Genomic DNA, 14,259 nt, shown 5'->3' with positions numbered 1-14,259 from the left:
ATTGGCATACCCATATTAGGGTACGAAACTGTATCTGATTTTAATGCAGAACTTCAAAAAGAACAGCCGGTCAAATTACGCTCAATTCATCATGAACGAGAGATAATCCCTCAGAGGGTTTAATGCCCACCAACAAACCTGCTAAGACAAAAGCCTTCTCAGACTAATCCATTAGGACATTTGCCCCACTGGCTTTACAAGATAGCCTTTCCTATGGAGAACTGAGAAATGGACTACTGATTGAGAAGTATTTTTGGGGTTAATTAATGATAAAACACATGGATTATTATAGTTATTGACTAAACAAATCTATAAATAATATATTGTATTGAGTGAACGTGCATGTTCTCTACAACATCGCTGGCAGTTTGGTTTGCCACCTGAAACATCGTCATTCATTCATTCATTCAATTCATTATTGCAATCGTATCTGCAATTATCTACAGTAGGCTAACTGTATACATACGGCCTATATACATAGGCCTACCTCAACAGCGAATACACACATGCATAGCCTACGTTGTGCATACCTGGCACACCCTCTGCAATTTAGTTAACTTAAGTCATAAAGTGGAAGGACGACATGGACATGGAATGTCGTTCCTCAGCCCCTGTTTCACTGGGGACAACATTGGACGTAACACACAACATTGGCTCTTCCTCAAACTGGAAACCCTGACGAAGTTTGGTTTGCATTTTAGAATTTGATACATTTTCAAACAAATATAGCCAGCCTGTTTTATACAGATACTACGATATTCCTGTGTGTACATTTAGCGAGATAAAGTCTCATGTCCCGCCCACAACATGAAGCCAAATTCATCAGCAAGTTGCCAGGCTTCCAGACCTATCCCATCTGCTCTGGTAACTAACTACAGTATTTAGAGGTAGGATAGATAGTCAATCAAAAACTTGTAGGAGCTTAATTAAAGAGGAACTCTTCGTGAGTGTTCTGTCTGTGATGATGATTCTATGCATTCTGTATTGTCCTTATAGTGAGTATGTGCAGAATTACGTGCTACTTTTTAAACATTGTGACTGGGGAGGAAGAGGGGATTGGTTTGCAGGTTAGCCTACCAGTGCATCCCTGAGGAAAACCGACTATTATGTGTTCCCCATATAATCTGAAGTTCTGGACTAATCTGGACTAAGTCTACAGTGAAAGATAGGTGGCTACATGAAACAGATTCTCATTAGTTACAAAAATGGGCAAGGTTTTTGGTCTCTATCTTTTCTTCCCATCTCTCTCTTTGGCACTGACAGCTAGTCTTGCATTGCCAGGCCTATCTCTCTTTCTTTTCTTTTTCTTTTTTATCTCCCTCACTCACTCACATTGCTTCTGATAAATTAAGAGATGCATTTTTTAAGTTACCACCATTCAAAAATCCTTGGGTGCAACCCAAGACAGCCAGTGTTATTTTTTTCCTCCTCTCATTATTTCTTTAAATATTCATGCAGCGTCATCTGTTCCCCCATTTAAAGTGGAGGAAATGAAAGAAGCAGATGTTTGAAACATCTGGAACACCTTGCAGCAACATTTAATATATTCTATATACTGTTTTTATGAAAATTTGAAACCTACAATAATCAGCTCCTTCTCTTGATTAATTTCCTAATGTAGCTTCAACATAAAACAGCATCATGTGGTAATGAATAAGGTGGAGGAAAGGGCAGGACTGGGACTTGCGAGTGAATTAAAGTGAATGAAGTCTAATAAATCTGCAATAAAACAACATTCATTATCTATCTATTTTGCTATTAATTATGTCCTCGAAACTGAAATTACTGTTAAACTATATTCTTATTCATACCAGGAAGAGATCAACATGTTTTCTGAGGAGGAGCATTCTCAGACTTCCTCTTCTTCCCCTCCCTCCTCCTCACTTCCCCTTGTCTCCCACTTCATTGGGAAGAAGGACAACATTGTCAAGGCCGGACGCATGACCACCATGGTGAATGGCTGCAGAGACATACTGGTCCTGTACCACCAGGGGCAGCTTCATGCAATGGACATGCGCTGCTACCGTAAGCTCTGTGTGTGTGGCTGTTGTATGTGTTGACATAATGCATAAAGCCATAATTATAAGGCCTGTCCTCACCTATAGTTTTTTTTGTTCCTGTTAAAACATTTAGAAAGATGTTGACATTCATCATCCTATTAGTTTTTGAAGTGTGGAATTTACTCATCAAGTGTTTGAAACACTGAGGCCTACAATGACGCTCGTATTTCCACTTACAGATTCAGGTGGTGCATTACAATATGGAGACATTGAGGTAAGTTGCATATTCTCTGAATATTGCCGTGAAATAGTCGTTGAATGCTTATAAGCTAATAACCTCTTTTTGTCAGTTCGGTGTAAAGCTCCTGTTCAAGCTTTCATATGTATAAAATAGCGTTCTTGTAAAACTGCCAGTATTGCTGCTACTGTCTTATCTCTCTAATCACCTTCATGCTCAGGAGTTTAATGGGCGGCTGTGTATTGTGTGTCCGTGGCACAAGTACAAGATCACACTCGCAGAAGGGGAAGGGCTTTACCAAGCTGTGGATGATCCCACAGCCAAACCCCTGAGAAAACACTGGCGCTCCAAGGGTGTCAAACAGAGGATTCACAAGGTCACTGAGGTCAACGGGAATGTATACGTAACACTGAATGACTCAAACGAGGCCATCGAGTCAGATGTCTATCAGACTGAGAGATATAGGACTGGCTTACTCAAGGCACAGCCAAAACCCACGCCCAAGAAATAACCAGACATTTAAGGATTTCATAGAGATTTATGATTATTCAACCCAAAATACATAAATGCTTTAAAGAGAATGTGGGATGTTTTGTTGTGTTTCATTGGAGAGCATATCAAAACCCTTCAGAATCTGTTTGCCCCAATAATAATTGTTATCAAAAAACGGTTCATAAGCGTGTTAGCCAATAAGCCTGTGCAATTTATATGAGTCAGTCTAGGACAGAGAGGGAAATATCTGACAATAATGTATGAATCATTGTAGTAAGATGAATAGCAGACATTTAAACAGCAGTTGCAGGATGTGAATCATTTCAGTGTGGTTATATCTGCTTTAATTGGACATCCAGAGACATTTTTAGTTTTGTTCTGTTTACATACACTGTTCAATACTTTGCTCTTGCTCTGATTGACACGGCTTTCAAGATCAGGAAATGGGGCATTACTGAAGACATTGATCAAATCAGTAGGTATAATGTAGAAATGGCATTTACTGTATGAAAGGTTTTTTTTGTAACATCTTGTTTTGCTCTTTTTTAACACTGAACTGGGATTGCTACAGAATACTGTGGTTTATAAGTATTAAATGTTTATTTTTTGTAGAAAAAATTATGATTATTTTTTATTTGCCAATGTCATGAGAAATGATATGGGGAATATTATTATGATATCATTGTGTCATTTGTCAAGATATTGGGCAAGATAATTTTCTTCTTTTTTTTCTTTAGACATTGATATCTTCACAGTGGCTGAATGGATTTTTAATATTCAAACTGCATTTTAAACGTCTATCTCCCTTAATTTGTTTGTGATTTGAACTGTGATAGTCCTTACCAATATTTTACAATGTTAATTTATATCACGCAAATAGGACACTGTGGACATAGGAATGACCCCGTCAAGAACTATAGATGCTAATCACTTTTTACAACCAAAACATTAGATCAGCTTGTAAAATATGATGCATTGTTATATATTAAACTACCCAACAGTATACAGTATAGTCAAAATGAGCTCCACTTCAACCAACTACAACAGTAAAATGCTACTTCCACATTATGTATTAGTAACAACAATCCAATAATATATAATATTACAATCCCAGTGGTTGTTTGTCTGCATAACAAATACATTTACACATATACATTTTGCTGATTATTCGCCAAAACTTACTTACTTGTTTACTTACCTAAGATTTTGAATGCAGGAAGATATTTTACTTGTAATTTAGTATTTTTACATTGTTGTATTGCTACTTAAAGTGAAAACACATGTGGGTGTACCATGGATTTGTATGAAGGTATGGATTTAGGCCATATCAAAACATTCGACGCTAGGTGGCAGCAGTGAACTGTGTTGTACCAAAAAGTAGAAGAAGAAGAAGGTCGCAGCCTGGTGACGCACTAGAATGGCTGATACATCCATGAGCTGATGTGGTTGGATACTAAACAATGCTGGATGTATTTTCATGAATGTCAGTTTTTTACTAAACTATACATTGTCCTAATATCCAGACTTTAAAACGCTCTAAATTTTGTAGATATTGTGCAAAGTTTCAGATCAAAGATGGAAGCTAACAGAAGATAAAGCTCCAGGAGAACAACACTTTTTGCTCTCAAATATCTTGCCGTGATGGCATCAGGTATGTCTTGCTTAGCCTGATGCACATACTAATAATTGTGTTTGCATGTGTTGTACATTCAACGTTTTAGAAAGGACCTTCTTCATTGAGCTGCATTATGTTCAATTGTTTCCAACATTTCTTCAGAGGATGAAATCAATCTGCTGGTCATCGTCGTGGATGTAAATCCGATTTGGTGGGGGCAGCAAGCTCAACGTGAGACAGAGGTAGTACTACTATGTCTGATATTATTCTTACTTATATGAGCAGCTTTCAGATTGTAGTTTTTAAATGTGGCTGAGGCTAAACAACACCTAACTGTCCTCTTCGTGTTCGTGCAGCTCACACTGTCGAAGTGTCTGGATGCAGTCATGGTTTTGGGGAACTCCCACATTTCCATGGCCAGGACTAACAGGCTGGCTGTCATCGCCAGCCACTGTCAAGACAGGTAACTTTTATAGAACACTGGTGAAAAGTAAGTAAGTACATTTACTGGAGTGGGAGGGAAATAGATACATTTACTGGAGTGGGAGGGAAATAGATACATTTACTGGAGTGGGAGGGAAATAGATTTTACTCAACTGCATGTATTTGACAGCTATAGTTGCTAGTTACTTTTCAGATTAAGAATTTAAATAAAGAGATAAAACACACTACTTTGGTTTGTGGTGGGCTCATGACCGCTTACAAAAAAGCAGTGTCTAGTTGCGGCCCCTTGTCACGTTTCAGATGTCATGAGTTGTTAGTTCAAGCAGTCTTTGAACTTCTCACATGTTTTCATTTAAATAACAGTTTGAGGAAAATGTATTTTTTTCACAATATTTCACAAAAAAAGAAAAGATTCAGGCCAAAGTAAAAAAAAAAATGAAAACAGTTGTTTAGCATAACTTAGTCTTTTTCTTCCCCATTAATCCTCTCATGAGCTCCCAGATTTATGTTGTGAGCCTTTGAAGGAGGCTCTACCATTAGGCTGGATACCCAAGGTCTATATTACCTAACAGTATTTAAAATGGTTAAAACTTCCCCATGAATCTATTATTAATATGATTATATATTGCCATAAGTAATTTCCCAATTTTTTGGGGATCAATAAAACAATCTATCTAATCATACATCACCCACACAGCCATTTATCTGCAGAAGCAGGGCCAACATTCTTGATGAATGCAATGTTTTGCTCCTGTCTTTGCTTATATGCACAATCTCGCCAACTTACTTTATTTCAGTCACTTCCTATATCCCAAAAAGAGCTGGAGAGCGGGGGACAGCGGTGGGGATGATGCATGCTCCAGTGGGGATGGAAAATATGAACTCCTGGCAGTCGCCAATAACCTTATTGCTGAAGAGATCAGGAATGTTATGTCCAAAGGTAAGTACAAGTCTGTTTTTGTGTGGGTAAAATGAACATATAATATATACAGTAGATTTAGGTATGTATGCTTTCTCAACAAACTAAACCAAAACAGTTGGGTTACTGTCTTTGTAGTCTCGCATAGCCAAACCCATCTCCACAGCGCTGTGTCACTGCTGGAGTATATTCTGGTTACGCCGCGTTTCTAAATCTGACATGATTACCGTCGGCCCCAAATCCCTCACGAAAAACGCCCTCAACTTCAGTCTCTCCATCAACAACTCCACCCTGTCTCCATCCCTGTACATCCGTAACCTTGGAGTCATTTTCAACAGCAATCTCACATTTGAACATCACATGAACCAAATCACCAGAACTGCTTTCTTGCACCTGAAAAACATTGCCCATCTCCGCCCATCACTCACCTTCTCTGCTGCCAAAAACTCAGATTTACGCCTTCATCACTTCCAGAATCGACTACTGCAACAGCACCCTCTATGGTTAATCTGCAAAAGCCTTAAATAAACTTCAGTATATCCAAAACTCTGCTGCCAGTCTCCTCACCCGCTCCCACAACCACATCACCCCCGTCCTCTAGAATCTGTTCCCCAACAGTTTAAAGTACTCCTCCTTACTCACAAAGCCCTCCATAACCAGGTTCCTACTACCTCACAGACCTGCTCCACCGCCACAACCCCCCCCTCCCCCAAAACCTCCTCTCCCCACCACTCATTTCCAAGCACCATACCAGGGGCCTGTTTCAGGAAGGAGGTTTAACAAACTCTGAGTCTAACCCTGATGTCTGAGTTGATTTACCCTGAGATGGGAAACTCTTGAGTTTTCGGTTCCAGAACAGCTGATTTGGTTCAATCAACTCTGAGTAGGTTCACTCAGGGTTACATGCGTGCACCACCACTATAAAAAGGCAGTATGAATGGAGCCATGATTCTACGATTCACCATGGTAACAACCACAAACAAACGGGTCGGCGGAAATACTCATGCGCACAAACAGCAACTTTTGAACATGCATTTCATTAAAAAAGCAAGACAGCGGCTGCTGCTGCAAAAGAGAGAGAATTGGTGTGGGAGAAAATTGCTGCTCGAGTCAATATGTGTGTGTGTGCATTAACAGTGTATTAATTTCATATTTAATCACAGTTAACTTATAATATTACTGGTGAAAACTGGAATTGTATTACACCTAATTTCATTTGGGTGCAATCCTGCGGGCAAAAAAGTAAGCTACTACTATATCCATTCTGAGGCTGCAGCACCATGATCATTAACAGAACTATAATGTATAATCATTTATTTCTTTTTAATGGCTCTCACTGGTTTGTGTCCAGGGAACACTACAAAAACGTTTAAAAAACGTTTCAGAGCCAGTCACACTTTTCTGATGGCTCTGCATACAGTGGCTTTACTATTACAGTATGATCCGCTACGCTGTTATAAAGAAAACTGCCATTTGCAAAAAACGTAATGCGACACAAAGAATCTGCTGGGATGTTAAAGCCTGTCCACGACGGTTGATGTTAGTGATATGAGGACAGATAAGGTATCTACATATCTAATGGACTGTGATTTAAAAAAAATACCTCTCAAATCGGTTATGTGGAAATTAAAATACATCTATAGTCGGGACATCATCTCCCGACGTAAACTCTGTGAATTAATACAGCTTTTTCATCAACGGCATCGTCGACAAAAGGACATGACATTTTTGAGAAAAAAACTTTTATAGTCTGCCTAACATAAACCAATACGTTTTTTTTATTCATACAGATAACAAACTGCATTAAAATGCGCATGATACAGACTGAATGAATGAATGAATGAATGAATGAATGAATGAATGAGCAAATGAGTGAGGAGAAACCTTGAGTTTCTTGAAGAAAACATGCTCCCAACCAGGTTAGGTTCACAGGCTCAGTTACCGTAGTAACTGACTCTGAGGTTAAGTTACCTCTCTTTCTGAAACGGGCTGGAGTTACCCCTCTCTCTCAGGTTTGATTAACCTCTCTTTCTGAAACCGAAAACCCAGAGTTTCCCTCATCTCAGGTTTAACAAACTCAGAGTTTTCATTAAACCTGCTTTCTGAAACGGGCCCCTGGGGGTGCCAGAGCTTTCACCATCACAGCCCCCTCCCTCTGGAACTCTCTACCCATACACATCCGTGACTGTACTGATCCGGACACATTCAAATCACTTCTCAAAACCCATATCTTTTTTTAGAATAACCTTCACCCTATAATAATAATAATAATAATAATAATAATAATATCACATTTAATCTACTGTTAGCTGCTGGTTTTATTGTTTCACTTGTTTAATATGCTTGTTTTTATGTTTTGTGTTTTTATTGCTTCACCTGCTTTTATTGTACTTACCATGGTTTTATTGTAAAGGGCCTTTGAGTACATTAAAAGCGCTATATAAATAAAATGTATTCTTATCATTCTAGAATAGGGGAAAAAAACCTGGCTTGTTTGCCTTTCGCCAAATAAATCACAATGGTCCTGTGATGTACCTTGGATGCAGCGGCGATGCCTTTGCAAAATAGATAGGGGAGCTAGGGGAACGAGAGGAGAATGCCCCGAGAGAGAGACTACTGTCTATGTATTGTATTCAAAGCTTTATTTTCAGGTGTTGAAGGATGCTGTGCAGTGTGGGTGACTCCTTTTTTTTAAATTTACAACATGTCTTATGTGATTACAGCTGAAGTGAAGGGAAATTCAACTGATAGTTTTTTGGCTGGAACCCTTGCCAAAGCTCTCTGCTGTATCCTTTCAATAACTATTTTAAAGTTTTATCATTTATGACATGGACTTTTTTTTTTTTTTTTTTTTAATTAAGATCAAATAAGAATAAGTAAAGCAAGTAACACCAGGAAAAAAAATGTTTTGACTTTCCCTTTGCTGGTTAAGTTGAGAGAAATGTTTGCGGATTGTTTTTCGTTATTTTCTCTTTGATGACTGTGGCTGAGAAAGAGGCAGAGGTGTTTTCTTAACTGTCCTTAATCCTTTAATATTCAGATATTCACAGAGTCTCAAAAGATTTGGAAGGTAATTCAGTGTTTTTATTAATAAGCTTAATGATGCTCTTCAATGGGTTCTGTTTTTCCTTTCAATACTTGTTTTAATTAATGTCTGTTTTTTTTTAGCTGGACAGGAGATAAAATCAAGGATATTGGTAAGCTCTAAATGCTCTAATTTCATTAGCGCTTTTGTTTTATTCCGTGACTTGAACACCGCCTCTGTATTTTACTGGACAGGTGATAAAAGCAGCGGAGGACTGTGCCCTCCAGTACATGAACTTCATGAATGTAATTTTTGCTGCTCAGAAGCAGGTAAATTCATTGATCTTGCTTGTGTTTCTGTCCTCTTTACTTCTTGGATAACTTGTATATTTATTCAAAATAATTTGTTTTGTATTTTAAAACAGAACATCCTGATAGATGCCTGTGTGTTGGACTCAGAGTCGGGTCTCCTTCAGCAGGTACATTTTTTACGGCTTTGTTAGGACATTGACAATACTGTAATTTAATACTACAACCTGTATCGTGATAACAAGTACCATCCAAAAGCTGAACCTGAGAATAAGATAGACTTTATTAATCCCACACTGGGGAAATTCCCTAAAAAATACCAAACTATGCAATGATATTTGATAGCTTGTAGAACAATTCAAGTAACCCAAACATCCATGTTAAGTGGCTCTCACACACCTTTTGTTTGTTTATATTTTTTAGTATTATAACCATAAGGTGTGCCATTGTGACTGTCTCTCTCTCACCCACACACACACACGCACAGACACAGTATATACCAGGTTTTTACCTTTTTAGTTGTTTGTCTTGTAGGCTTGTGATATAACGGGAGGATTGTACCTCAAGATACCACAGAAAGTTGCCCTGGCACAGTACCTTTTGGTGAGTGCAATACAGATTTCCACATTTCTGGGAGTATCACCTGTATAGTATTCAGCTCATCTTTCTGTAAAGAGGGCTGCTTTGTGTTGATGATGGTGTTTTCTGAACAGTGGGTGTTCCTGCCTGACTCTGAGCAGCGTTCACAGCTGGTGCTGCCACCGCCTGCACATGTGGACTACAGAGCAGCATGTTTCTGCCATCGTAACCTCATTGAGATTGGTTACGTGTGCTCAGTTTGTCTGTCAAGTAAGTCTGATTCCCAGTTAAAAGAAACGAATGCATGACCACAATCTTTATATTGTTGGCCAAAGCTGCAGTATGTTTTTGTGGTGACGCTTTCTACTGTCTTCTCTTTAAAAGTATTCTGCAACTTCAGCCCCATCTGCACAACTTGCGAGTGAGTCTTTAAAATATTTTATTTATATAACCTTTTTCCTCTGAGCACTATTGGTAAACATCTGAAATCATCTTCATTTTATTTGTCTTTTTAGGACTGCCTTCAAAATCCAACTACCACAGATGGTTAAGCCCAAAAAGAAGAAACTCAAACAGCCTACATGATTATTGCTATGATTAAACTAGTTAGTTTCATTTTTTGATATTAAGATTATGCTATGTTGCCTCCTAAAAACAAGTTTCAGGTTCATGCCAACCTGACAAATAGTTTTTCTTTGTAGAAACTATTGTTTTCCATTCGATAAGAATATATGCAAACATTAAACAAACATTTGTAGTTAACATTTGTTCACAAGTCTTTGTGAGTTTAGTTTGACCAATGTTCACATTAATAGAAACAACTGGTACACACCTTTTAGTCGTTCATGATGTTGGGTAAAAGTCACTGCTTTTGAAAAAGGAAAAAAAAGAAACTTTGGGCATTTTTGTGTATTTTTTTATATAATAAAAGAAATAGCTATATGTTCTTAGAAATGTTTGTCACACGTGAATCAATCATTATGTGTTAAGGTGGAAATATTTTACTTAAGTACAATAAATTGTGTTCAGCTTTCAAACTGATGGAGAAGCTTCAAGAAAATCTTATTAGTTCACTTAATACAAAATCTTTAATTACATGTGGAATAAACATGCGAAAAGTCATCTTTTCCCCAAGAGTTGAAAATAAACATTTAATGATGAAAGTAGTCAAATTAATTATAAGTCTCCAGCCATTCATTTTCAGTGTCTGTTCATCACGTCAAAACACTGCAAGATACTTTAACAACCACTCAGATTTTGTCATGGATATCATTAATTAACCCCCCTATTAATCTCTGGTGGCACTCTTACACCAAATATACCACTTGCACACTAGATAAAGCAATGACATTCGCTGAGTGAATCCATGCTACTGAGAGAAAGAAGCTAAAACTCCTAATGCCAAGAGTCAATTGTTTGAACATGTGAGATTATAATCAGAGTAGTATAAGATAGCAATGTTTATTCAGTAAACTCAGTATGACCTCTTAAAAAGAAGTACTGTGAAACTTCATTTTCATATATCCCATTTGTATAAAGAAAATACTTCCAGTTTGGATTCAAATATTGAGAAAAACAGGTGAAAATGTCTGCAGCATGTACAAAGTCAGTTTGAAACCATCCAGGCATAACATAGGTGGAGGAAGGTGTTTCACAATTGAAATGCTGCACAATGTCAGGGTGATCATCGATGGATTGGAACAATGTTGCATCTGAAGAAGATAACAAGGACAGACTTGTGACTAATGTAAACCACTTTTTTTTACCTACCAATCATAAATAATGCACCTTAAAGCTAAAGTGTGTAGTTTCTGTCGCCCCCCATGTGGAATTCTAAGTCATGACAACAACACTCTCTGCGCATCCACGTGACACAAGCATTTCGATGACCCCGCACCACCCCTACCCCTCCTCCACACAGTTGCTGGTAGCGTTTAATCCGTCAAATCAAGGAGGACACGGAGGATTAAAAATTGTGATGGGCTCTTCAGAAAGAGTAATTTTCACTTGTGCGTGAATGTCATCGGACTACATTGTTTTGTAAACATAGCCGTACTGTGAAATGCAGAGAGTTTTGTGGAACTGATAGGATTAATTAGCTTTGTGTCAACTCATATGGCAATGGCTTAAATGTAACGGACGTTCATTAATGTGAAATAGTTGTGCACTAAAGCTTTAAGGTGGATGTACTAAAGAGTATTACCAATTTCACTGCTGTTTCCTAAAGTAAAAATGCACTAATAAGCAAAACATATTTGCTCAACTCACTAGAAGCTTTTTAGCAGCTTTCTTCCTAAATTTTTGCTAATCAACTTGACTCTTGACTGATAAATATGTGCCAATCCGTATACATGACTTGTGATTGTGTCTGTACAGTAGTACTCACCCCAGCAATCCTCTGCCTGACCATCGCTGTGGAGTCAGGCTCATCTGAGCTTTCTGGCCATCCCGGATGACTGAGACACGTAATGGTTTCTGTGAGAGGACATGATATTGCAGTTTAGACTCCAGATATTATAACCTATGGTTGGGCAATGAGAAAAAGGGTGTAATGTGATTACCAGAAGACTTTTTGTCTGATACTGTAGGTATGAAAACATCTAATTCAAAGAAATCTAATAAAAAGTTCAATTAAAAAGGAAATCAAACCTCTCTCTGGGATTTCATAAATCATTCTTGGAAAAATCTGGATTAGCATTAATATATTTTTGGAGTTAATTTAGACATCAAACTACATTGCAAAACAATTACCATAACATAATTATAGTGACAAATGATAAACAATAAAAAAAAAGTTGTATTGCTAAACCAAAAAAGCAGCTGTAGAGTCAGTAGCTTACCCCTTCACTGTGTTGTACCACAGAAGCAATATTCTGGAGGTTCTGAAAGTTCTCTGTGTTAACAGAACCAAACTCAATGACTTCATCACCAACTCTGAGCCCCTTTGGAAAGAAACAACCAATTACTAAAATCCCCAGGAACAAAAACAGCTACGTTTCATTTAAGTCTCAACCTTTAAGAATTCTGATGTTTTTTCAGAAACATCTACCAAATACAAAAGCATAGTTCACATTACTCACAGCTCCACATGCAGGCGAGCCTTGTGTCACAGCATCCACCCGTGCAAAGGGAGGAGGAAGAGTGACCTGTTGCTCCATCGCCTCCCCCTGGTCTCCTGCCTCGTCCCCTCCCCGCTTGGCTTTCTCTCGAGCATGCAGCTTGTGTAGGGCTTCTTCTATCTCCTCCATGATGGCCTTGTGATCATTCTGCAGGCCTGAAAGACACGATCAAAGCATTACTTTGAAAATGAAAATAACAATTAGTCGCAGTCCTAGTTTGACATAGGAGTATAAGCTGGTGTCATCCTAAAAAAAAAGGGATTTAGTTAGTCCAAACTAAATGAAGTTCCAATATGTGGCCAGCTGTGGAACTGGCATAATGTCATATTTTTCTGACATTATGTCTGGACAAACATTTACGTTTAGATAAAGAAATTATCTGAAACTAAACTACTCCAAACTACTGCATTTTGGTGTCACATATATGTGGGGTTTATCGCTATACTGCTCGGAATGGAATGAGAAAGTTGTTTGGAAATTATAATTGGGGCATTGTCTACTATCTATACTATCTACTTGGCGTTATTATAACAGAACACCGACTCAAGACCTTCACAGACCTTGTGCCAACAGGTGGGTTACTGGAAGTTGTGCTCAGTCAACAAAGTTAACCAAATGTCCCTTGCTATCATAGAAAACACTAGAAACAACAAACACGGTGCTGCTTACATGAAATACTGTGCCTTGCTGTCCTGATCTGGTATAAATTAACATCTGCTCGGGGGAAACCCTCTGCGTCAACCAAGGGACCTTCAACTCCGACACATTGCTGTAAACATAAAGAAAGGCACGTTTACACTCACAATTAATTAGCGTTAATGCGTTTATTAGCCTTGGGTTAGCTTTGCGCTGCATGCATTTCTAACTGACAAACTTACGTCTTCCAAAACATCGTAATAAGCCTTTATCTGTTCTTCAATTTCATCTTTCCTTTGAATTAGGTTTTTGACATCATCCATTGTTATTTCTGACTTTTCAGCATTATTTTCCCCTGTCATCTTCATGGTAGCACGTAACTCCAACCAGAGCCGAATGGTACTTCCGGTTTACGGCAGTGCACGGGCTTTACTGCCCCCAACTGGTCGATGAAAAAAATAAATGAATAGAAATCCAGCTTTTTCCCTTCCAAAGTGCAGTCCTGTAACCACCAAATAATGTACAACCCTTAATTTACAAGATGCTCTTATTAATATAAAATGTTCAGTAAGTCTATAAGTATTTAGCTCCTGTATGGTATACAACCATGTAATAATATAAGCAATTGGCTATATCTGTTAGTAGTTAAGCAGTGAAATAACATTTTCAGTATGAGTTTCTCTTGACTTATATTTAAGAGTTTTCTTTAAATAATTCACCAATATTAAACATCAAAGTCAACAAAACCTTCCTTCCACTTCCCACAGCAACCTTGTCAAACGATAAACACCAATGTTTACACTCTATTTTCATTATCCAAGAACACATCAAAATCAGTTAAGCACTGGATTAAACATGGGAATTTAACCTGTTTGACTTTGCAA

The 14,259-nt window shown here is 38.0% G+C and overlaps 3 protein-coding genes across 9 annotated transcripts; 2 read left to right on the top strand and 1 right to left on the bottom strand.

Moving 5' to 3' along the window:
- The first annotated feature begins 598 nt into the window (after positions 1-598).
- LOC114555992 (Rieske domain-containing protein-like) lies at positions 599-2,819 on the top strand. 6 transcript variants are annotated; one of them, XM_028578797.1, is made up of 4 exons: positions 599-683; positions 1,815-2,025; positions 2,240-2,274; positions 2,459-2,819. In XM_028578797.1, the coding sequence occupies exons 2-4, from the start codon at positions 1,827-1,829 to the stop codon at positions 2,747-2,749; spliced, it is 525 nt and encodes a 174-aa protein (XP_028434598.1). In that variant the 5' UTR covers positions 599-683; positions 1,815-1,826; the 3' UTR covers positions 2,750-2,819. The 6 variants fall into 6 exon arrangements, with proteins under 6 accessions (XP_028434598.1, XP_028434599.1, XP_028434594.1 ...); XM_028578798.1 differs by having other exon boundaries at positions 605-683; positions 1,819-2,025; XM_028578793.1 differs by having other exon boundaries at positions 620-864; positions 1,819-2,025.
- Positions 2,820-4,047: 1,228 nt separating this feature from the next.
- Positions 4,048-10,782, top strand: gtf2h3 (general transcription factor IIH, polypeptide 3). Of its 2 annotated transcripts, none has more exons than XM_028578778.1 (14): positions 4,048-4,213; positions 4,299-4,381; positions 4,508-4,587; positions 4,702-4,808; positions 5,587-5,729; positions 8,432-8,494; positions 8,749-8,778; positions 8,877-8,905; positions 8,988-9,062; positions 9,158-9,211; positions 9,576-9,644; positions 9,755-9,890; positions 10,005-10,041; positions 10,136-10,782. In XM_028578778.1, the coding sequence occupies exons 2-14, from the start codon at positions 4,372-4,374 to the stop codon at positions 10,203-10,205; spliced, it is 903 nt and encodes a 300-aa protein (XP_028434579.1). In that variant the 5' UTR covers positions 4,048-4,213; positions 4,299-4,371; the 3' UTR covers positions 10,206-10,782. The 2 variants fall into 2 exon arrangements, with proteins under 2 accessions (XP_028434579.1, XP_028434578.1); XM_028578777.1 differs by having other exon boundaries at positions 4,293-4,381.
- Positions 10,606-13,805, bottom strand: psmd9 (proteasome 26S subunit, non-ATPase 9). Its single transcript, XM_028578779.1, has 6 exons — positions 13,618-13,805; positions 13,409-13,508; positions 12,701-12,894; positions 12,461-12,562; positions 12,007-12,095; positions 10,606-11,332 (listed from the first exon to the last, which is right to left on the bottom strand). The coding sequence occupies exons 1-6, from the start codon at positions 13,741-13,743 to the stop codon at positions 11,305-11,307; spliced, it is 639 nt and encodes a 212-aa protein (XP_028434580.1). The 5' UTR covers positions 13,744-13,805; the 3' UTR covers positions 10,606-11,304.
- Positions 13,806-14,259: the final 454 nt, after the last annotated feature.

This window comes from Perca flavescens, chromosome 5 (assembly GCF_004354835.1).
Source record: "Perca flavescens isolate YP-PL-M2 chromosome 5, PFLA_1.0, whole genome shotgun sequence".
NCBI classification, from domain to species: domain Eukaryota; kingdom Metazoa; phylum Chordata; class Actinopteri; order Perciformes; family Percidae; genus Perca; species Perca flavescens.
The sequence above is the reverse complement of the archived record's forward strand: the minus strand, read 5'-3'. Positions and strand labels throughout refer to the sequence as shown.